Source organism: Cyprinodon tularosa, unplaced genomic scaffold (genome assembly GCF_016077235.1).
Source record: "Cyprinodon tularosa strain WSP-4 unplaced genomic scaffold, ASM1607723v1 ctg496, whole genome shotgun sequence".
Lineage (NCBI taxonomy): Eukaryota > Metazoa > Chordata > Actinopteri > Cyprinodontiformes > Cyprinodontidae > Cyprinodon > Cyprinodon tularosa.
The window spans coordinates 819,158-844,371 of NW_024039225.1; the positions used below are offsets into that span (position 1 = coordinate 819,158).

General features: G+C 37.5%; 1 protein-coding gene across 1 annotated transcript in view; it reads left to right on the plus strand.

Moving 5' to 3' along the window:
• Positions 1–25,214, plus strand: part of LOC119794887 (receptor tyrosine-protein kinase erbB-4-like) — a 385,459-nt gene that overhangs the window by 318,744 nt on the left and 41,501 nt on the right. The window contains exons 17-20 of the mRNA XM_038302633.1: positions 2,571–2,615; positions 8,843–8,975; positions 13,694–13,816; positions 19,173–19,271. Coding sequence (XP_038158561.1) covers positions 2,571–2,615; positions 8,843–8,975; positions 13,694–13,816; positions 19,173–19,271 — 400 coding nt within the window. The remainder of the gene's footprint in view (positions 1–2,570; positions 2,616–8,842; positions 8,976–13,693; positions 13,817–19,172; positions 19,272–25,214) is intronic.

Below are 25,214 nucleotides of genomic sequence, written 5' to 3' on the forward strand. Positions count from 1 at the left end.
AACATCAGCATCCAGCAGAAAGCTTTACAACTTGTCCCTGCTCCAAAGACCACCTGAGAGGTTTAGTCTCACTGGAAGTGACGTACTTTGGTGTGTTATCCAATCAGGGCTCTTCTTTCTCGTTGCTTACCTCAGTAGACCGAGGCTTAAAACTCAAAAGGGATTTCTGATAGAGGTTGACAGGCAGCAGAGCAGAGCAGAGGAGAGATTTCATCCTGAGAGCGTAATGCACAGCTAATTAATGCGCAACATAATCATGAAACCAGGCGCATTTTGCACATGCTTAATGCATGCTTAATGCAGTTTGAAAAAGAATATTTTACCAATAATTTTATAAAATTTACAGGGGAGGTTTAGCCTCCCTAGTATTCATTGAGACAATCCCACTCTGACGTGTCAACAAGCTTTGTCTCCAACAAAAGCATGCAAATGATAATGTATAGAAAGTTTAAAATACAATTAAATTACATTTTTAAATAAGAAATGACTTCTGGGGGCAGCATTATGCTTTTACAATGGGTTAAGTATGACCTTAAAGGAATAGTACACCCAAAACATGATTAGCCTTCATTTTCTAGTCACCCCCATGCTGAACAACACTCTGGAGTACTTTTTTGATATCTCAAATGCATCTGGAGATCTGGGAGGCTTCTTGCTGTCTGCTGACATTCAAATAATGGAGGTCTATGGTGACCGAGACAGAAAGGTCCATAAAAGTCCACAAAAACGTGTCAATATTCCTCCATACTGCTCGTCCAATGTATTCCAAGTGTCCTGAGTGGGTAGCATCCAGAATTTACTCGAAACGAAGTCATTTAGAATGTTTTTAGAGCATAAACAGTAGTGTATAGGATTTCCTGAAAGCGCGCGCCGGCGCGTTCATGACGCTACGGAAGCCGGCAGACCAAGCCAGATGAAAGTGCGCATTCAGCGTCTGCTCTGCCAATAATGCAGGCGTAGAAGAAGAAATGTGCTGTTTACCTGTGCAAAGAAAGAAACAACGAAAGAAAAATGTCTGAGGACTTCAGTGTTGAGGAAGAGCATGAGTTCTTTGCCGAGCTGAATGCGCTGGTTTGGTCTGCCGGCTTCCGTAGCGTCGGGAGCGCGCATGTGCGCGCTTTCAGGAAATCCTATACACTACTGTTTATGCTCTAAAAACATTCTAAATGACTTCGTTTCGAGTAAATTCTGGATGCTACCCACTCAGGACACTTGGAATACATTGGAAGAGCAGTATGGAAGAATATTGACACGTTTTTTGTGGACTTTTATGGACCTTTCTGTCTCGGGCACAATAGACCTCCATTATTTGAATGTCAGCAGACAGCAAGAAGCCTCCCAGATCTCCAGATGCATTTGAGATATCAAAAAAGTACTCCAGAGTGTTGTTCAGCATGGGGGTGAGTAGAAAATGAAGGCTAATCATGTTTTGGGTGTACTATTCCTTTAAGGGTCCACAACACGGGGTTATAATTGTTTTATTTTGGTTATTTTTAATTAACTCGATTAAACAGGCTTTGTTTCATTTTATAGATGATATAAAGTCTAGAAATTATTGATGAAAGTCTCGCTTTTTACCTCACTAAAAGATTTTGAGAGCAACTTTCACTGATGGTTCTTGACAAAACATTAACTGATGAACAAGGTTTGTAGGACACTTAATCCTGATTAGTTTTAGGATTCCTTCATTTTCTCTCATTCATACATTTTTATTCAGTGGACTTCTACTTAGATTTTCATAGAAACATACTTACAAAACTGCTACAGCCCAAGTTGTACTCATATAAATGCATAATTCAAACATCTGTTTATAGAAATGAGATCAAATAAAGGCAAGAAGCAGAAAATAAGCAAGAGCAAAAACACATCATAGTGAGGGGATTCATTGTAGTAACCTGTCACTCTCCACTGCTTTCAAGCCACTTACTGCTCAATGTAATATTCAACCTGGTTTGGAAAGACATCATTTTGTATTTAACTCCACAGGGGGTTTATGTCACAGTCTCTGTGTTATTTTTCCTCTCCTGAGTGACAACCTCCAGCCTTCTTGAGCATAACAATTCCATCATGAATGGAAAACACTAGGTTGACTCTTTATTGTGGGCACAACCTCACAACCAGGTAGGTGTTTAAAAAAATAGAGGATCAGCCAGTTGGAGGGGAAATGAAAAACAGTACCGCACTAAAGGGGAAGAAACATAGGTTTTAAACCATTAAAACATTGACCATGGTTTACATATACTAGAATTCCATGGGTTATGGCAACCGAGCTAAGAAAAATAAGATCTTCATTAGAACATGGCTATCTTTGGAATGCTAGTTTCAAATCCTTCTACAATTATGGAAAATAGAATCAAACTAAAAAGTTTCAAAGATGTTATCATAAATATGCCGATAGTATACATGAGTGTACCATCAGTATGTCTTCACAAGTGCTTGACACTCAGTAAACTATCCTGAAAGAAATATCTATTTCAAGCTTTTTCCTAAGGCTAATGCTTGTTAATTACTCATTACTGTGTCCCTTTTCTTAGCTTAACAGTTCTTTATTGTTTCTCTGTCTGCTAAAGGTGTATTGGACCTAGACTTCAAGACTGCATCGGCTGGATGGACAGGTATTAACTTCATTTTAAAAGAATCGTTTCACATTCTTATATTAGAACACTACCACTGCAGCACACATGGATACACAAAAGAATAACAGTAAGGAAAGTCTCTGATTAATAGATTGCTCTGAGCCACACAGTCCCTGTGAGTATCCTTAATGCCTCTGTGCATGCTGGCCCGTGTCCTTGTAATTTTACCCAGTTCTTGATGAATTGATTGCGATTTAGCCTTTGTCTTTCAGGGTATGTGGGAGAAATGGAAAGCAAATGCTGTTCCCAGTTTACTACAATGGATTAATGATGCCATCAATGACAAAGTTTGCATCAAACTGTGGCAATTAGGGAAAGATTAAAGAAAAAAAAAATTATAGTACGGTTATATGATGTATAGAAAAATTTTTTTTTTTTTCTAACATGTTACAAAAAACATGGTAAAATACATCATTAATCAAAATCAGCAAGGTTTTACAAGGTTCTTTATTGGTCCATTTTATCACCATACTGAGACAAACTTCATTGCGTTTTTGGGATTATATGACAAACTAAATTAAAAAAAATCTGAAAGTGTATTGGCCAGTTATATGGGGGGTTTAAATATAATTTACGGGTTTCTCTACCAGCCTTAGAAAGCCAAGAACAAGCACATACTGTATAGCACCTTCTCATGTGGAGAAATAGAATTAATGTCTCCTTCGACCTGGTTTCACATTTGTAAAAGTGGAGTATGTACATAACAATCCTGATATACATGACTCTGTGCAAAGGTTGTAATTATAAAAAGCAAACTTGATGAGAGAATGTACTGTCCTTTATGCAAAACCCTTACCTTCAGGTACACTTTTTTGTTGACTTGGGGTCATTATAACTACAGCACCAAATTGTGTTTTTCTGAAATGTCTGAATAAAAAAAAAAAAAAATGAAATGTTACCTGAATTTTGGACTAATCTTCTAACTTCTAACTTTAAATGTGTTCTAGATTCCAAAAGCATGTTTAATGTGCAGATTATGCTTATATATTTGCTTTATCTTTGCATGCGCAAAGAAACAACAGGAATTATATGTACCGGTTTACACAGAATGCATGGTTACAGCTACCAAGGAATTCAGTACATTCACCTTGCAATTAAAACTCATAAAATCCAACAATTTCAACACACTTTGATTGACAACTTGAGCACTGAGGTGTCTGCCTTCGTTGCTTGTTAAATTTAGGTTCGTATAAATTTATCTTGAATTTAGCAAAGGTTACAAGAGATCTTATTAGTCCTATCCTATGGCTGTCACTGTCCAAAAGCACATCTTGCGCAGAGGGCAATCTTCTTCTTCAACCGAGGATTTGGATGGTATTATTAGTATGACCAGCAGATACACAAGCATGTGATCATGATGCCAACCACTAGGCTTAGCTTTAAATGTTGTGCCGCTGCTGTGGCTACCAAACACGACATGTTTTTAATGTGACTTTTTCAATTAGGAAATAGTTTTTACTGGGACTTTAAGTATGCTCTCCTCCAACAGAGCTTTTCTGTTGTCTATTACTTCTAGATTAAAACAACTAAGAGCTACTGTAGTACTACAATTAGCTTTTCTCACACAAAAAAATTAGTAGAATCAGTGCTTTGGTGTTTGTTGCATGTGTGTATGCACTGCCCTTTCAAACCTCCAGTTGATCTTGGTAGATGGCCATTCACACTAAGCCTGGTTTGGTAAATGGGAGTTTTTCTTTCCACTCTCATTCTCACTACATGCATGCTCAGTGTTAACAATCCGTGGCAATGTCAATGACCCAGTCCAAGAAGCTATTGCTGCATTTTAATCCAGGAGGACTGTATGCTCCAAGTCATTGATTTACTACAATCTGATGGCCTTCCTTTGATGGAGAAAGTGAAACAAATTTGAATGATACACTTACCTTTACTGCATTGCTTGATAAACAGGATCAATTGGAATGTAAATGTTTGACTTTAACTTGTCCTTATAGCTTAATTTAAATCAAATCTGTATTGTAAAGTGCTCCTGCTAACAATGCTGTGAATTGGCAGTCATTCTTAAAAGAAATTACCTAGATATACTGTAGTGAGCCTTCGTACTGGTGTCTTTTAACACTGCTTTCCTCTTTAGACTCTGCCATCAAGAATAGATTTGTTTTATATAAAACTGTTGTTAACAGTTTATCCAACCTGAGCAACTAAACTCAGTGGCATATCAAAAGCTCACATAAACCTCTTGGATTTTTGTTTTTTCTTTTAGGATTAAACTGTATTCTATGAGCTGTTTAAAGTTTCAGGTATTGATTTGTGACGTATAGTAGCCATGTTTTCAACTTCTCCACCTCTTCAACTTTGGCAAGTCCGCTTGTTTTTTTTTTGTTTTTTGTCTGTTTTTATTCCATTTATTTTTTATGTTATCATACAAACCTTTTAAGCCTTTGCTTAAAAGCTGTATTGAAGTAAGGTCAGAAAACTGTATGTCATATTATGATTATTAAGTATTACTTAGAACTATACTGTAATAATGAAGATTATGATCTATAGTGAAAAATGTGTTGTTATTGTGATCTGATATAATTTATTTTAGATTATTTTTATAATGCCACTTCTCAACATGTCATCTCAAGGCACTTTGGTTTGAAGGTCCTGTCAAGGAATACTAGTTAATAGCATCCAGTCTTCGGCTTGCAAGACATGCTCCTCCTGGATGAGCTTGCAGTGATGATTTTGGCTTACATTTTTTCATTAACTCCTGTTTAACAGTAAGGAAACCTCTAGCAGAACCAGGCTCAGTATGAGGTTGCCCTCTCCATGAAACACACAGCCAGGCAGACAAGCTCCAAGCCGGTTCTCGTGTCAGAGGATGAAAGAAAGCACATTCAGAAGTCACAGTAAAAAACAGGACTACACTGAAAACAGGTCAAGCTCCAACATCTCTAAACAGAGATGCTGATGGAAGCATCACATCGGATAGTTGAATCCACGATGGTGTCACAGCTGAACAGACACAGACCAAATGAAGCTACAATTAGACAATTAGAAGAAAAAACAGAGAGAATAGAAAGTTATGAGTGAAACTTAACAAATAATTGCATGTATGGAGTATTATTAAGTGTGATGTACTGTGTCAAATTTTTTTTTCAAGATTCTAAAGCTTCTTCTAAGACTAAATTTCAAACTTTATATATATAAATATATATATATATATATATATATATATATATATATATATATATATATATATATATATATATATCATTATTTATGCCAAATATGAGCAGTTGTTTTTAATTTCAGTTCAACATAAAGATATATATAAAAACAAAAAGGTATAAAATTAAGAGTTGTGAGCCCTACGCGTAAGCACTGGATACACTGCCAATGGGATAAAAGAACCTCGAGCTCCAATGGGAAAAAAAGCTATTTGCTTACCCTGTGAATTGATCAGTTCTTATCAGATCCCTTAGAGCTCCAGTTAACATGCAGCTGTATCATTGCCAAGACTGTTAGAGTGAGTTGTTACACAAATCTGCTACCTGTTGCAGGGTTTTTAGAAGTGGCTTATCAGAAATATGTGATTACACAAAGCATTTCTAAGGCCATTGTTCATCCTTGCATTAACTTGCATCTTATCTGGGATCGTGTGCCTGTCTGCGTGGAATGGATTATTCTTTTTAAATCAATTAGACTTGTAAAATTTAGTCTAATAAAACTCTTGTAGTAATGGCTCATATGATATGCTTCAGTTTGCCATTTGAATATTTTCTTATTCGATTAGCGCTTATCTTTTTATTTAGTTGCATATTTACACACAAACATCCTATCTTTCATTGCTTTTAGCGCAAATAATTGAAAGTGTATCTTCAAATGAATCTCGGTTAATGGGAGTAGACTTTATGCACCACAGAACAGGGTTATGTCCTCTTTTCCATCCAACATGTTGAAGTACAGGGCATTGCAGATGTTTCTTAAAATAATACCCGAAACTGTTATTTTATGTCATATAGTAGTGAAAAAAGGGAGGCATAGTTATTGAGTTATATATTAAAAACCATCTTCACCCTGACTCTCCTACATGCTGGTACTGATTAAAATTAAATGTAAATGTCCATTCATTCCATTAATTATCCATAACGCTTATCCCAGCTGGGGTCTGGAGGGGTGCTGGTGCCTACTGTATGTCCAGCTGTCAATTGCTGAGAGACAGGGTACACCCTGGACAGGCCGCCAGTCTATTGCAGGGCAACACACAAACAGGACAAACAATCATTCACTCACACCAAAGAGAAGCCAATTGGACAGTGGAAGGAAGCCAAAGTACCCGGAGAAAACCCACGCATGCACAGGGAGAACATTCAATCTCTATGTCCCCAGACTGGGAATCGAACCCGGAACCTTCTTGCTTGCTAGGCTCCACTTTGCAGCTAAATGTAAATATGTCAGGGATAGATTGGTCAGCCAACCTACTGTAGTCTCAATCCTAAATTGTAAAAAATTAATGCTTGTTCAAGTCCCCAGATGCAATGTCATTTAATAATGCCAGGGTGCATTATGCTACGTTCACACCTAAAACAAGCAAGAGCAGCAAAAAGGCGAGCGCTGCATAATTTTTGATGCTTGTACAAGTTTAGTTTTGACGCACAGTGGAAACATTTCTGCTGCTGTAGCTGCACAGTGGAAAATTGGGTCTGATGCGCGTTGGGCGGTGCTACCCTGTCATCTCTTCGCCTGTAACAATGGCAGCTATGTATGCTGTGATCAGTGGGTAAAAAGTAGTTTTAATATGTTTTTAAGTAAGAAACTCCACATGAAAACTTCATCAGTGCAGTCAGTTCATCAAGATTACGATCCTGCATTCAAATGGAAAGCTTTTTTCATGTACATAATAAAAGTGAACAAGTTTTGCCAGCTGATTTCATCATTTTAAATTAATTTAGTCGTTAATAAACTGTTTCAGAGGAGTGATCATAGTGATCTGTATCATCAGCGGTGTCTCTCTCTGTAAACTAGCTGCTCCTGCCGTATCTGCTGACTTAGGTCTAAACGTAGCATTAGAGGTTGTGGCAAAAACTCATGAAAAATTTTCATGAACTACAAACTGTTAAACTAACATTAACCCATCCTTTACTCTAAACCTAACCCTTAAAACTAAACAACGCTATTAAACATGTTACCATACACTGGTAACGCTACCAACAGCAACTTTATAAGTCATAATTTTCATCGCAGGTCACGTGTCTGTCACATGACACAATCTCTGCAACCTATCCAAACATGCACCGTGTGCATGAATTTATGATGAGAGGGATACCATCTGCAAGTTATATATTGTCAACCATTCTCTTGACCGGCCATCAGTATTTGACGATTTTAAAGTGGGAATGTTTTAGCATTTCTAAACAAATAACCCACTGATGACAAAGAAAGACACATGGCAGGTAGAAAACAAAGCTGTGGATAAGTTCAAAAGAAGCTTAGGTTGCTGATTCAATTTCAACAGCTTTGAACAGCTTTGGAATCTTGACACAACCAGTAATTAATCAAGACATGGTCACCCTACTATACAGACAGACAAGAGCAACATCAATAAAATAGACAAGAAGATGAATAAACAAATATTGTGAATTGAACTTTATTGATCTCACAATGGAGAAATTAAATCTCTGTATTTAACCCATTCCCTTGGGAAATAGTGGGCTGCCACTGTGCAGCACTCGGGGAGCAATTGGGTGTTAAGGGTCTTGCTCAGAGACCCAGAGTGACAGTCTGTGGGAGTGGGTTTCAAACTCACCACCTCAGGATTCCAAGCCCTATGCCCTAACCCGTAGGCCACCAATATTTGATAATATTTGACCCTGTGAGATTTAGACCCACAAAAAGCTATCACCTTTGATTCAAAAATGTACATAGTAACAAAGAATGACCTTTACCATATCTTTAAAAATTAATTTGATAATTGGGCCTTTTCACTCAACTCTTATTTAATTAGCACCTTTTCCCAAGGCAGGCCATGGATGTATTTGTTATTATTTGACGCATAGGTCAATTTTATAAGCATAGCGGTTTGAAATATTGTATATGATTTGTTGACGGCTTTTGTATGTTTCTATAAACATTTATTTAATATGTTTGAGTCCCTAACCTCTATGTTATTGCTAATCAACTGTTTCAATCCCAATGATTGCTTGCTTTCTGCTCTTAATCTACTCATTTACGCCTTTCCAATCTTATCTACTTGTCCTCAGAACCCCTCTGATTGCTGCAGGAGTGATTGGTGGCCTCTTTATGGTGGTGATCATGGTATTAAGTATCGCTGTGTCTGTGCGTCGGAAGAACATTAAGAAGAAGAGGGCTCTTCGGCGATTTCTGGAGACTGAGGTAAAAAGACAGAGGATGAAGGTAAAATTGGGGAAAATGAACTGAAGTTCATTGCGTAATTATAATAAGTATGTTTAAGGCAAGTTTGCACAGTTACTCTAAAACATCTTTAACCATCTTTCAAAATGTAATATCTACGTAGGTATAGGGTGGGAATTGAAAAGATTTTCACGATTCCGATTCCCTTTTCGATTCTATGAAACGATTCGATTCTTAATCGATTCTTTTTTCGATTCCAATTTGGGGGAAAAAGGAGAACAAACAGTTTGATTATCAGAATAAACTTTGTTTACTTAACTATTGCACAATCTTACAAACTCAAAAAGATCAAGATGTCCACAGGAAATGTGAAACTGGAGTAACATCTGTGTTTAAATGAAAAATGAATACAAGAACAAACTTAATAACCAACAATGTCTAATAACAAATGATGGGATAATAACCTATTTTAAATAACAAAAAATACTAATTATAAAACAGTAGTAGGGAAAATTAACAGTTCTTTTGTAGAAAGATGAGCATATCTGCTTTTTCTGGAAGGATACGGGATCTTTCAGGGCTTATGGTGTCTCCAGCCGTGGAGAACACCCTCTCAGATGGGGTGGAGGAAGCCTGCACACAGAGGTAGTTTTCAGCCAGTCCAGATAGCAAGGGCAGCGTATCTTGCTTGTTCCACCACCACAGTGTGGCGCTATCCCTGCAGGGGATGGAGGGCAAGCTTTTATAGAGCTGGATTTCCTGATCTACCCTCTGGGCTAAGGAAAGACGGGGCTTTGATTCACAAAGTGACCGCAGCTCGTTGTCTTCCTCCTCGAATAGTTCTTCCAACTTGCGTAACTTGCGTAAGTTGCGTAACTTACGTAAAAAACGTGACGTAAGTCGTGCTCCCCAGAGCCGGCGCTCTCGGCTCTGGTGCTGCGGGAATCGAAAAAAGAATCATTCAGCGAGCTGCCAAACGATGCCATGGAATCGGAAAATACGGAACCGGTTCTTAACAGGAACCGGTTTTCGATTCCCATCCCTACGTAGGTATAAGAGAAAGACCAGAGTTTCTGAACTTTTTTGGTCCATTAACACATACATCTGAAAGAGTTACAGCTCAAAGAACATTTACCCATCATCTGTGTAGAAAAAAGGACCACAACTGCTAAAAGGACAGATCTTGGAAACCAAGTCCAGTGGATTGTTTTTTTTTTTTTTTTACTTTTAAGGAATGACAGCAGGAGACTTTGCTTCTACATAGGGATTACTAAATTTATGAACATTTCAAAAGAACTGGACTCCTCTTGACTTGATATCTTGAATGTTACATCAAGATGCAAGATATGATTATACTGCTGCTCTCACACTCTCATCACAAATAAAAAAGACATTAGTTAGAAATAAGTTTCTTCTTTAGTTGTACAAATATGGAGAGACAACTGGACGGGTAATATTTATTGTTACACAACTCGGGGTGACTGAAAATATATATTTTTAAATTTTGCATGCAGGCACACTGTCTCAGTCACCTGGGTCATGGCACCCACAAAACTGCAGGGAACCAAACTGGCGCTTTTTCTGAAGATGTTTTGACATCCATCAAGGGGTCTTTGTCAGGTCTGTTGACTCGCACTGTAGTAATGTGCAGTTGGAGCACTGATGTTTTTAAGGAGTCCATTCTCCTAAGCACATTTAGAGTCAGATGTAGATCAGTGACCGACCCATCTTATCCCTCGGTTACTGGAGTTATTTGTTGCAAGTCGACAGAAATGACAGCCTCCTCGATGGGTGTCGAAACATCTTCAGAAAAACTAAGCAAACATCAGGTTGCCTATGATTCAGCTTGTTTTGTGTTTACCCTTCTACAGTATTTTTCCAGAAAAATGGTGACTAGTAGTGCGAAACAAGGTGAATCTGTCTAGTAGGTAATTTTTCTGCTTATAGAAGCCTTTATAATAAAATAATAATAATGAAATAAATTAAAAATAATAATGATCAAACAAATTAGATATAGTGGGACTCTGTGAAGTGTAGTTTTGTTTAATGAATAATACAATTTATAATATAATGCAATTAATACCTGGATCGGGTTATAAAACCACTAGAAAAAGCTTGTTGCAGCAGACCCTTAAATACAGTTTTAAATCAATTAAAAATTTACTGTTAACAAGTAATGCATTTTTGGGTACAAGAAAATAAAAAGGGCCAACATCTGCAGGAATCACATATTTCTTACCCTGGTTTCTAAAGTATTTTGTGGTGCAGTGAAAAATTTATTACTATGCAATAATTCAGCTTAATACAACAGAGGCTACATTCAGACCTCTTCATTGGCTCTCTTATTGATCTGTGTGTCTAGAATTTACATTCTGGGACACACAATGCAGCACGTTAATTGTTTTTCAAAGAATAATACTTTAACACAGAGGTTAAGTTTTATAACAAATCTTGGTGTTCCATATTTTACACTTTGCAAAACTAAAGCAATACGGTGCATATAAACATAAGTTGCCTTTTTTAAACCTTGATCAAAGCCTTAAACTTCTTAAAGGTAATGATGCATTAGCAGTAGGACTGGTAAATTGTGGACTATTAAAAAAAATCAAAAAGAGGTTGCAGGTTTTTGGGGGGTTTTGTCAGACCTCAATGGAGATTTGTTTTAGTTGTCTCTAGTGCTTAAGAGGGACTCTGTCTAGCAGGGGTAACCAATTAAAAATCAGCGGGGTCCGAATAAGGAAAATCAACAACCAGTAAATGTCCGGAGACATTTTAATTATAATTTGTTACTTTGAACAGCATTTAACATTTAAATAAAATGAGGTGTTTATGCATCCATGTTATACACTGACTTTAAAAAAAATATTATATATATATAATATATATATATATATGTATATATTATATGCATATATATATATATATATATATATACACATATATATATATATATGTATATATATATATATATATATATATATATATATATATATATATATATATATATATATATATATATATATATATATATATATATACATATATATATATATATGCATTAACTCATTCTATCTGCTACTGTTGCGCCGATGCAATTTTTTAGCTCCCATACCGATACCCGATACTTGGCTGTGCAGTATCGGCCGATACCAATACCATAATAATGTAAAAAAGCCATCATGGCTTTGTCAAGCTGCTGCCTACATTTGTGAAGCAGGAAAAAATCTAATACAAAGTGAATCCAGTAGAACTTTTTATTGCCTACCAGGAGTGGGTGACAATAGTTGAATAAACTTTTGGCTCTCAAAATGGTATCGGTGCCCTATTTGTTGGTACTCGCCGATACCGATACCACCATTTTAGGGCAGTATCGGGGCCCTGTCCGATACTGGTATCGGTATCGGTGCAACACTACTATCTGCCATTAAAAGCTTTTGTTACTCATAATATGATTGCAATTGTATTTCTGTATGTGATGACAACATCTGACATACACACATGAAAACCAGAGGGCAGCAGATCATGTGAAAATATAATATTTATGTCATTCTCAATACTTTTGGCCATGACTGTAGACACTCTACAGCGTATCCTGGACCTTCACACGTTGGGACATGCCTGGAACACCTGCCAGGCAAGGCGTCCAAGGGGCATCTGAAACAGATGTCTAAGCCACCTCAGCTGATTTCTCTCAATGTGCAGAAGCTGCGGCTGTACACTGAGTCTCTCCCCAATGGCTGAGCTCCTACCTCTACCTTATCTCTAACCCCTTGTTCACACTGGCTCCGGTGCGGTTACCGAGCCGACGGAGACCGCAACTCCCGTACACCCCCTCTCACACCGCCCTTTTCACTACGGTGCGGTGCGGCTCTGCAGAATTTTCTGCAGCGCCGGAGTGTCTCGGTAACCGCAGCCGGACAGCTCAGCAGCCGGTGAGAGAGGTTTACGTCTTTTTAAGGACTTGGAATCACTGCGGCGCCGCACCCACCGCACCGCAACGGTAAGACCGGAGTGTGAGCCTGGGGTAAGGGAGTGCCCATCCACCCTGTGGAGAAAGCTAATGTCAGCCATTTCATAAGGGGTCCTGATCATTTGGTCATGGTCCAGATTTTATGGCGATAGATGAGGGCAAGCACTTTAAGAAGAACCGCAGCGCGTGCTGTGAGTCTTGGCAGGAGGACTCCAGCAAAACCCTGTCATCCACAAAATCCCCCCTGACTTTTGGCTGTGCCTTGAAATCCTGTCCAGGAAGGTTATGAAACGTACAAGAGACAGAAGGGGCTGCTTATACTGGGAAGTGGCCTGATTTTGTGGAAGTTGGTTGGATCAAATGTGGTAACAGATGAGAGTTATTGTATCCACGTGACCAAAACAACTATGTCATCAGCATAGAGGTGAAGAGATACATCAGGAACTTTAGGAACCACCTTAAAACCTAACAGTTGTTGACATTTGCAAAATTAGGTTAACAGAAAAAAAGGCTTTTAAGTTAATTGCACACTATTTTGGATAATATATATGTTTTTATAATCTTAGTAAATCGATGGTAATGTAACATAATTGTTATGAGGGCTTATTTTGTTTAAAAACAAGAGGTACAACTCAAACCATTGGTCTACATGTTAATCTTTTGTCTTATTTTTCTTTACAAAGTTAGCTAATGTGGATTTAAAATGTGTAAATTAAAAGTGTAGTACTTAACGTTTAAACATTTTGTGTTTTCGGTTATGTGTTTTTAGTTGGTCGAACCTCTGACTCCCAGTGGAACAGCTCCTAATCAAGCCCAGCTTCGCATCCTCAAAGAAACAGAACTTAAAAGAGTCAAGATTCTTGGTTCTGGAGCCTTTGGAACTGTTTACAAGGTAAAACATGAGCTTTTGAGACCTTTAACTATGTGCACCCGAACTAAAGATATTCAAATAAACTTTATAATCTACTTATATAAAAAAGTGTAGCAAAGCGTAGAAGAAAATAGCTAACAAACAGATTCTAAACTCAGTTAAATGAAAAATGATCAAGAAAAATACAGAAGATAAAGTTAAGGTACAATAAGGAGTCGCTGTATGAACAATTGCTTTTCATTATCTAAGATGACGGTAAAGCTACTGTCACTGTTTAATTTTAGTTATAACTGGCATTGCTTAAGGCTTTTAGAAAGTAAATACAAAATAAATATAATGACTTAATACACATACAAAAGGAAGATCAGTGTCTTTGTTGATTCAGCTTTGTAAAAGGTCTCTCAGTGTGTTGACCTGATTTCCTTGTGCAGTTAATTTCAAACCTCTGGGGGTTAGACTTCAAATGGTTTGTCCCTTCTATTATTTAACATAGCCCTTGAAAAACTTAGAGCTGTAAAATAAAACAATAAGTAATAGCTGACACTGACAACCCTGGGGTGACAATGAAATAAGAGAGAAGTGAGGCCATTGCCACTGTAATACTGGATAGTAGAATCAAGGGAAAAGCTAACAGCTAAAATTAGAGGGCTAGCTCCATATTATTTTTGTGGGGTTATACATACAATGGATTAAACCGTTATAGAAATCACTGACAAGGTTTATAACATATGATATGACTAATGAATTCAAATGAAAACATTGTTTTTTGTTTTGTTTTTACAAATTACGGATAAACGACTACACTTGGCTTGAAAAAGTTTTATATCATAATTTTAATATATAGATAATTTACTCTTTACTCTGCAGCTGTACTTATTGTTTAATTTTATTGCTCTTACCTATTCATCACATATAGCTCATGTAGGCCTACATAAAAACTAGAAAAAGACCCCCACAAATAGGTATTTTCCCCTTACATATTGTGACTTCCACCCTTAGCTAATAGCTGTATTCACAGAATCTTGCAAAACATTCCTGGATCCAGATGGTGTTCCGGCTTATCACCAAAATGTATTAATTTATAACCAGTCACAATACACACCTTCTCTAAAAAATTTCACACAAATCCATCTATAACTTTTTTAAAACATGAAAAGATAACCTCCTTGGCTTCCTTAAAACTAAATACATCCTTTACTAGGGCTTTGAACATGTTGTACTTCTCAGGAGGGCTTAAGGTATACGTCTTGAATAAATAATGGAATTAAATATTTGGATTTGTTCGCACTTAAGGTAACATTTCTATGGATTTCCAACTGACAAAAACCCAATCCATTTCCAAGTCTCTTAAGCTGACAGAAGATGTTTTTTTCATCTTTTTTATTTAGTGTAACTGAGATTCTTGCCTAGGACAGATGTGCTTCGAATATTTAGGAATAGTCTATTGCTTCAATAATCATAAGATAAGTTAAGATTAAATTTATTGTCCCAAAGGAAATTTGATTTGGGTACAGACTCTGGCTGCTACATAGTGCAAACTATGTGTCACACTGCATTCCACATAAAATCACTGCTATAAAAATTCCATTAAAAGACAGTAAATAAATACATAGGAAGCATGTTACATTACATTCACAATAATAATAAAATAAAAAATAAAAAAAATAAAATTATAAAAACCCTTCTTTAAACAAAATCTGTTATGTGAGATAATGAATACATAAAAAAGCATGTCAGTTTAGTCATAAATGTTTAAGCTCTATATGAAAATAATCCAGCTGCGCTAATTTTTCTAAAGCAATTTTTTTGTTAAGATCTGAGTTTGAAATATGACTTGAACATGAAATTCAGTACGAGAATAAAAGATGCATATGTATGCATAAATATTTTTTGGGCCTATACAAACATCACATATAGCGTGTTAGAATTTAAAAATCAATTAGGTTTAATACAGAAAATTAAGATCAAATAAATCCAAACAATGTCCCTATACTCTATATGAGGTCTTTTACTTCTAACTTTTCCCATCCTTCAAACTGATTTCAGCACCTAAATTAATGTGTTCCTCTCATTAAGTTTTGTTTGTCACAGTTCCATTCTTTTTATCTTTTAAATATTTTTTGTGAGTTCCAATTTTTGTAACAATTTTCTTAGCTATAAAAGTCATCTTACAAGATTCTCTTTCATGCCTTGTCATAGTTATGCCACAGGAAAACTCAAAATCCATCAATCACTTTCAAACAAATAAAAATGTGTTACCTTAAATATTTGGTGAATTCTTAGTTTTGAACAAATGCTTTTACCAGAGATACACTATATTGCCAAAAGTATTTGCTCACCCATCCAAATTATTGGAATCAGGTGTTCCAATCACTTCCATGGCCACAGGTGTATAAATTCAAGCACCTAGGCATGCAGACTGTTTTTACAAACATTTGTGAAAGAATGGGTCGCTCTCAGGAGCTCAGTGAATTCCAGCGTGGAACTGTGATAGGATGCCACCTGTGCAACAAATCCAGTCGTGAAATTTCCTCGCTCCTAAATATTCCACAGTCAACTGTCAGCTGTATTATAAGAAAATGGAAGTGTTTGGGAACGACAGCAACTCAGCCACGAAGTGGTAGGCCACGTAAACTGACGGAGCGGGGTCAGCGGATGCTGACGCGCATAGTGCGAAGAGGTCGCCAACTTTCTGCAGAGTCAATCACTACAGACCTCCAAACTTCATGTGGCCTTCAGATTAGCTCAAGAACAGTGCGCAGAGAGCTTCATGGAATGGGTTTCCATGGTCGAGCAGCTGCATCCAAGCCATACATCACCAAGTGCAATGCAAAGCGTCGGATGCGGTGGTGTAAAGCACGCCGCCACTGGACTCTAGAGCAGTGGAGACGCGTTCTCTGGAGTGACGAATCGCGCTTCTCCATCTGGCAATCTGATGGACGGGTCTGGGTTTGGCGGTTGCCAGGAGAACGGTACTTGTCTGACTGCATTGTGCCAAGTGTAAAGTTTGGTGGAGGGGGGATTATGGTGTGGGGTTGTTTTTCAGGAGCTGGGCTTGGCCCCTTAGTTCCAGTGAAAGGAACTCTGAATGCTTCAGCATACCAAGACATTTTGGACAATTCCATGCTCCCAACTTTGTGGGAACAGTTTGGAGCTGGCCCCTTCCTCTTCCAACATGACTGTGCACCAGTGCACAAAGCAAGGTCCATAAAGACATGGATGACAGAGTCTGGTGTGGATGAACTTGACTGGCCTGCACAGAGTCCTGACCTCAACCCGATAGAACACCTTTGGGATGAATTAGAGCGGAGACTGAGAGCCAGGCCTTCTCGTCCAACATCAGTGTGCGACCTCACAAATGCGCTTCTGGAAGAATGGTCAAAAATTCCCATAAACACACTCCTAAACCTTGTGGACAGCCTTCCCAGAAGAGTTGAAGCTGTTCTAGCTGCAAAGGGTGGACCGACGTCATATTGAACCCTATGGATTAGGAACGGGATGTCACTTAAGCTCATACACTATATTGCCAAAAGTATTTGCTCACCTACCTTGACTCACATATGAGCTTAAGTGACATCCCGTTCCTAATCCATAGGGTTCAATATGACGTCGGTCCACCCTTTGCAGCTAGAACAGCTTCAACTCTTCTGGGAAGGCTGTCCACAAGGTTTAGGAGTGTGTTTATGGGAATTTTTGACCATTCTTCCAGAAGCGCATTTGTGAGGTCGCACACTGATGTTGGACGAGAAGGCCTGGCTCTCAGTCTCCGCTCTAATTCATCCCAAAGGTGTTCTATCGGGTTGAGGTCAGGACTCTGTGCAGGCCAGTCAAGTTCATCCACACCAGACTCTGTCATCCATGTCTTTATGGACCTTGCTTTGTGCACTGGTGCACAGTCATGTTGGAAGAGGAAGGGGCCAGCTCCAAACTGTTCCCACAAAGTTGGGAGCATGGAATTGTCCAAAATGTCTTGGTATGCTGAAGCATTCAGAGTTCCTTTCACTGGAACTAAGGGGCCAAGCCCAGCTCCTGAAAAACAACCCCACACCATAATCCCCCCTCCAACAAACTTTACACTTGGCACAATGCAGTCAGACAAGTACCGTTCTCCTGGCAACCGCCAAACCCAGACCCGTCCATCAGATTGCCAGATGGAGAAGCGCGATTCGTCACTCCAGAGAACGCGTCTCCACTGCTCTAGAGTCCAGTGGCGGCGTGCTTTACACCACCGCATCCGACGCTTTGCATTGCACTTGGTGATGTATGGCTTGGATGCAGCTGCTCGACCATGGAAACCCATTCCATGAAGCTCTCTGCGCACTGTTCTTGAGCTAATCTGAAGGCCACATGAAGTTTGGAGGTCTGTAGTGATTGACTCTGCAGAAAGTTGGCGACCTCTTCGCACTATGCGCGTCAGCATCCGCTGACCCCGCTCCGTCAGTTTACGTGGCCTACCACTTCGTGGCTGAGTTGCTGTCGTTCCCAAACACTTCCATTTTCTTATAATACAGCTGACAGTTGACTGTGGAATATTTAGGAGCGAGGAAATTTCACGACTGGATTTGTTGCACAGGTGGCATCCTATCACAGTTCCACGCTGGAATTCACTGAGCTCCTGAGAGCGACCCATTCTTTCACAAATGTTTGTAAAAACAGTCTGCATGCCTAGGTGCTTGAATTTATACACCTGTGGCCATGGAAGTGATTGGAACACCTGATTCCAATAATTTGGATGGGTGAGCAAATACTTTTGGCAATATAGTGTATGTGAGTCAAGGCAGGTGAGCAAATACTTTTGGCAATATAGTGTATTTATAATTAATAATTATTTAATGACTGAAACATTGTTCTTACTAAATTTATCAAAGTTAGTATGAGCATATCCCCACAACAAATAAATACTAATAACTTGGTTGAAAATATGGTCGTTTTAACAACAGTCAAGTTTGTGATAGCTGGAGACAGCGGGTATTTTAGTAGTACAGTCACGTTACTGTGGAGGAAATGTTAAACATTTATTAATACTATGACAGAGTTCAGAGGCTCCTGTTTTCACACACCTTTCAGATGCTTTGGTTGCTAAGTCACTTTAATCCAACCTGAAATTAGATTGTTCAACAAGATTCAATCATTTCACTTCAGCCTTTTCCAAGGGCAGAATTCCGTTATTAAAACAGCAGGCAGAACATTTCCATACTCTCTGCCTGTGAGAATATGAAACAGTTGGAAGGCTGGGAAATGCTACATTTTTAATAGGGATTCCTCTTTTTCCTCCAACATCTATAGTATATTCCTTTAAAACAGTTTCAGTCAGTAATTTAAGTTTGTAATCAGTTTAATGAGTCAAACTTCTTTCTTACTTGTTTTACCTCTTAAGGGTATTTGGGTCCCAGAGGGTGAAACTGTGAAAATTCCAGTGGCCATCAAGATCCTTAATGAGGCCACTGGACCCAAGGCAAATGTGGAGTTCATGGACGTGAGTATTTTCACTATGATTTTTCACTGATTTCCTGTGGATTTGAAAAAAATATATATCTTTCATTTTAAACTTGAATCTTATATAACTGTCAATCTTATATAACGTTTATAACCACCATGCTTAGCTTCTTTAATCTCTTTTCAGGTCTAATAAAGGTCTCACTATCTCTGCTAAAAAATACACACAAAGACAATTTTGGTAGTTTTATAGTTGTAGTTTTGATATTTAAATACAATATTGCATGGAGGACACAAGATATGCATTGTATCCAGTCAGAGCTTCTTTTTCAACATGTTTTCTGGGTGACATTACTGTATATTTCTTGTTATAAACAAAGAATCTCTTATCTTGTAACAATTCTTTATTTATGGCTTTCTTGGTATTACTTCATTATGAGCCCATTCAAGTAGTCCATGAAAAGTTATTTCAACTGAAGATCTCTACTAAGCTTTAGATCTGCAGCTCCTGCGACGCTATGCCAAGGCTTTTTTGGATACTGCATTGCTTAAAGAAGTTTCTTCCAGAGCTGTCAGTTGACCTAAACAGCCATGTAGTTATGTGCTATCTATTTTTGGATGGACTGAATCAAGACAAAGTGACATTTGCAATACTTGTTTTACTAATTTAAACCTAACCCTCCTTAGAACATATCTAGCACTTTTTCCATGACTTATGTGCAGTCTTCCTTCATCTTAAGGCTTTTATTTTTCCACAAGAAGTGGATCCTATGTCAATCACCCTTACAAGATGTTGATGCCTTTAGGATACAGTTGTATTTATTCTCAGATTCAAGTGCACACTGTTTAATCTATTAACCTATTGGTTATCATTTGAGGTCAGTCAATAACACTCAATGTTAAGTATGCAGTAAATGCGCACAGTAGCTGTCTGATTTTTCATTTGTAAAAAAACATAATTTTTTTACAAATTCATTTTGTTTTTCTCTTTGTGTTGCATAAAATCTTATTGAAAGTAGTTGTGGTTCTAAAAGGCAATTCTACATTTTTTTCTCTGACATGTCTAATCATCAGGAAGCAATTAAGTTGAAGTTCTGTTAAAACACTTCAACAATTTGATTAGGACCTGGATTTATTGAATCTTCCCCCTTTAAAGACTATATATAGCTGAATAAACAGCTTGAATTATATTTAATTAATTAATATTAAATCATGATAATATAATTGATATCATCTTTACATGTTTAATTAATTAATATGTAAATAGTTGATCAAGCTTCTGCCACTGGTTCTTAAATGTATAGTAAAAAAATATGAAACTTATAAATGCGTATTTCAGAAACAAGGAAATAAAAAATGCATTGCATCATAAAGATATCAAAACAAATGTCCAGTATAATATTTAAAAATGTCAATCAAGTACAAAGCAAACTAGAATATTTCAAAAGAAATTTTGAAGGGGGGCCACCTGCTGCCCCATCGGGGAACCCAACTGATGGGAGGGGCCCCCAAAACCGACATTGGGGCTCCCAAGACTGATATCTTATGCCTATGAGGGCAACTGAAGGACTGAAAAAGGACAAGCCCATTGGCACAGAGAGCTGTGCATAATGTTGGCTGAAAACTAAGTATAAGTATATCCATAATGCATTGAAGCAACAAAATCACCATTGGTGGGCTTAGGCTGCATGTTACGAGTTAGTAGATGCTTTTTTGAAGAGGAAATAGATGAGCTTTATTTGGAAATGTGCACTCAGGTATGTTGTCGACAGGCCTTGGTAGTGTAATTTCAAGAAATTGATTGAGTTTGGGTCTATGAGCTGAATGCCGCAATGAATCAGTGTTTATAAGGAAGAGGCTTTTATTTTTTAGTGTACCTGTAGTCTTATTTTGAAAGTCTGTCATGGATATGTGTAAAGGCAAGGGTCATGCCCAGCAGTGATATAGAATCAATTTCCAAATGTTAAATCACTGGTTTTCCCTGTTATTAGGTAAATAGAGGCTTTATTAGAGTACAAATGGGAGACTTTCATTTTGAAATTTGCTTTGGGGTGTGTTTTGAAAAAGTCGCTAGAGTCTAATATAAACAAACTGGTTGAATTTCGGTCATGATATTTAGCCATTTGCATCAATATGTATATGTGTATAGTGTAGTGACCCTTATTTTGTAGAGTCTCTGTAGTCTTACTTTGAATGTCTAACAGGGCTGTGTTTTAAGTAAAGGCTCAGACCCAGCAATGATACTTAACGATTTTCCAATTGTCAAATCAGTCTTTTTACCTGTTATTAGGTCAATAGTTTAAGTGGCAATGGGAGGCTTTTATTTTGAAATTTGCCATGGTGCGTGTTTATAAAAGCCCCCTATAGTCTAAGTGGCTGAGTTTTGGTCATAATATTAAGCCATATGCTGCAATAAATATATGAGTATAATGAAGAAGCTTTTATTTTGTAGAGTACCTGGAGTCTTATTTTGAAAGTCTATCATGGATGTGTGTCAAGGGAAGGGTCACAACCAGCGGTTATATAGAATCCATTTCCAATAGTTCGATCACTGTTTTCCCCGTTAATTAGATGAATATATGCTTTTTTTTAAAATATATGAGTTACGTCCCAGTGTCCACGGGGATGGACGTCTGTGTCTTTGGCAGGCGTAGAGCTAACAGAACTGGCAGCATTGCGAGGCAAGGGCTCAAACATGTACGGCTGTAAGCCTTCTACACCAAACGAAGCTTCTGCCGCCCTGGCGTCCTCTTCCACAACATATTTATCCCTGTTTTCCTCCTCTAAATAAAAAATGTATGCGGAGGAGAATCATCCGCGACCTCCGACACAAAACTCTCCTCCTCTTTTGCAAGTTGTCGCTGTCCATCATGTTCTTTGACAGACCTGTGAAGATATTGATGCAGTAATCAATGGGACTAAAAGATCTAGAAATAACTCAACATTGAATTAAATGTATATAACCCTACTTTGAGTAGATAAACAAGATGATTCTGCCAATGGAATGAGTATATTTACTCTTAAAATACGATAATATACATTTGAAGTAAGCCAATGCAATTGTTTTTTTTCTTATTGTAAATGTAAATTGTCTTGTTCCATTGGCAAAGTGTCTCACCTCCTCAATTCAAGATCACTGAACTAATAAAAAAAAAAAAAAACAATTATAATAGTTATTTAGATTTGGATTTTTTTTTCCAGTGTAAAAGCATGGATTCCAGCTGAAGGATGATGAGCTTGTTTTTTTTTTATTTCTTTAATTTTTTTTTTGTTTGAGTTAGTGAAATACAGCCATTTATCTGCTTTTATGATGTTTTCTCATTATTTGGTTTGGTGTGGTTAGAGAGATTTTTTGCAATTTTCTCTCTAAGAAAGTTAGCAAATTAATTGCAGGCCCTGGTACATTGGCATTTAGGTGGTTAAATCACAGGTATATTGTGTATCGGTAAACTCATCCAAGTTTAGGGTACGATGAAAAGTGTTAAACACAAGGGTATTCGTAAGCAAAACCTGTGCCACTTTACCTATGGTCTGAGACAGGCAAGGATGAATAGTCTTACAGGACACTGTATATCCAATATTTTAGTTTGGCCTATTTAACTTTTGACTGCCCCGTTGGCAGTTTTCAGTCAATAAGCCAGACAACACTAGTTACTTTTCATATAGAAAAACATGTGCAAAAAATCTACAAAAGATATCAATAGATTTGATGTAGAACACAATCTCAGTTCTTAGGGATCTGCTTCTTTACTTGGAGTCAGAAATTACCTTCATAAAAGCAATCACCAGAAAACTGTTTTTTTTTTCTGGATCAAAACACAAGTCAAAGGAGACCCTGAAGCTACCGAAAAAAGAAAGCTGGTACCCCATAAGTCTCAATCAGGGTTTTCTAAGAGCCTTTCCTGTAAAGAAAAGCACACACTTCACACAAAAGGCTTCCAGCACAGTCCACAAGGTCCCATTTATAAAACATTCACAGCTTAGCTCATCTGAAAACAGAAATCTGAAAAGAAAAAAAAAAAAAATCAGAATTATTACACTATAATGATGCAATGCAGATGAAATAACTCTCATCAACACACACGTACACTGAACGCGACCCACTTGCGCTCCTACTTGCACTTAGTTTGACAGTCAAAAAGAGAGTGTTTGAGTGTCTATTTTAATCACGATGGCTTGGATGAATTCCCTGCATGTGTTTAATTTTATGCTCTGTGTTTTTTTAGGGGCTTGTAGGATAATCAGAAAATCGGAGTGATGTACCTGACACAGCTACTGAAGGTTATATATAGATGCAGCTAGGGGATTGAATTATAAAAATTGTGACATTTTGGGGGGGATTGATACTGAAAATGTTAGAATTGTAGATATGAAGTATTTACTGATTGTTATGAAATCAATTTTACCAAATTCTTTTAATAGAAATTAACAAAAGACTAATGATATTTTTAATGACCCAACAACCTGTAAAACAAAAAGCAAAAGCCAAGCTGAAACAAGCCAGAGAAAAGCCTCTTTTTTCAAGAGGGGAAAATATAACATGCTGTATTGTTTTTTACTCATATAACAGATTCTCTGCTATCTGTTCCTCATAATGATTATGATTATGCTTTTTAGGGAAAACAGTCAGATTTATTGCAGGGTGAACATACAGTAGTAGCCATTCAAAATTTCCCCACTTTCCTTGATGGGCCCTTGGCTGGTCCTTGGTTGGTCCCCCTACAATTCCTTTGTAAACATCAATCTTTGTACTAAAATATTATTTCTGTCATGATTTGTGGACATTAAGATCTAAAGAGAAGTGGCATCTCTTGTTCAGACCCTGTAATTCTGTGAAAGGTTGGATTCAGAGTAAAAAAAAATGTAAGAGAAGCCCATGGACTGGGAGTTGGAGGGGAGTATGCTGCCATTCGGCTGGCATATGACTGGGAAGGGCCCTTTTTGAATAGCTGCTACTGTAAGTGAATAACTGTAACTTATAATCAGCCAGTTTTAGGTTGGGTCGGCATTAATGTTTCACTGCTAACTCAAGCTTGACATGACACACAATTTATAGATAAATTCATAAACACAGCTGCCTGTAATTAAAAGAGTTGTTAGGTGTCTGTGGCTTCTTTCTTTTTTAAACCTGACGTTATGCAGTGCTTCTTTAATTTTATCAGATAAGTGAAGGTGTGAGGCACTAAGTGTTCTGTTGGTTTTGCTAATAAGTTTCTGGGACTTAGTTTTGGTTTATAATTGAGTTTGTTAGTTTGTTTTAGTTTTCAATAGCTGCAAGGCAATTACAGCTCACCACCTCAAAAAATCTTTCTGTAAAAACGAAAGCTTTTATTATCAAAGCTAAAGGCATTTTGTTTCTGTAAAGAAAATATAAATAGCTCTATTCTTATTTTAACCTGGAAAGACTCTCTGTCAAGGTTCTGTCCTCTGCTTAGGTTTATGTTTCATTTATTTGTAATTCTATGTCTTTGCAGTTGTTTTCTGGCTGTGTTGTATTTTTGTTTAGATACTTTCTGTAGCCCCCTTTTCGCTTGGCTTCCTTCTTGTTAGTTTTATTCACACCTGTTCCACATCAGCTCATTAGTCCATTCTTTCTTGTGTTCCCCATATATACACCACCTGCAGTTCCTTATTGCTGGTTTCTTGTTGGTTTGTTGCTTCACCGTCACATCTTTGTGTTCTCCCTCACGTTAACTGGATTTTTGTGTTTCAGTATTTTGTGTTTTTAAACTTTGCACCAGTTGCCTGTGGGATTTTTTATTAAACAGCAAAAGTCATCAAAAACCTCCACCAACCCTTGAAACTCTTACAGTGAAAAGCTGCAATTAAAAAAATGTTACATTTATTTATACAGGTAAAACAATCATATTCTTCAAAATATTTCTATCTAAGGAAAACTAGTTGATTGGGAGGAGTCATTGACTCTCTGCAACCCCTCGCACCGAACATGCATGTTAAGCGACAGTGGAGAGGAAAACTCCCT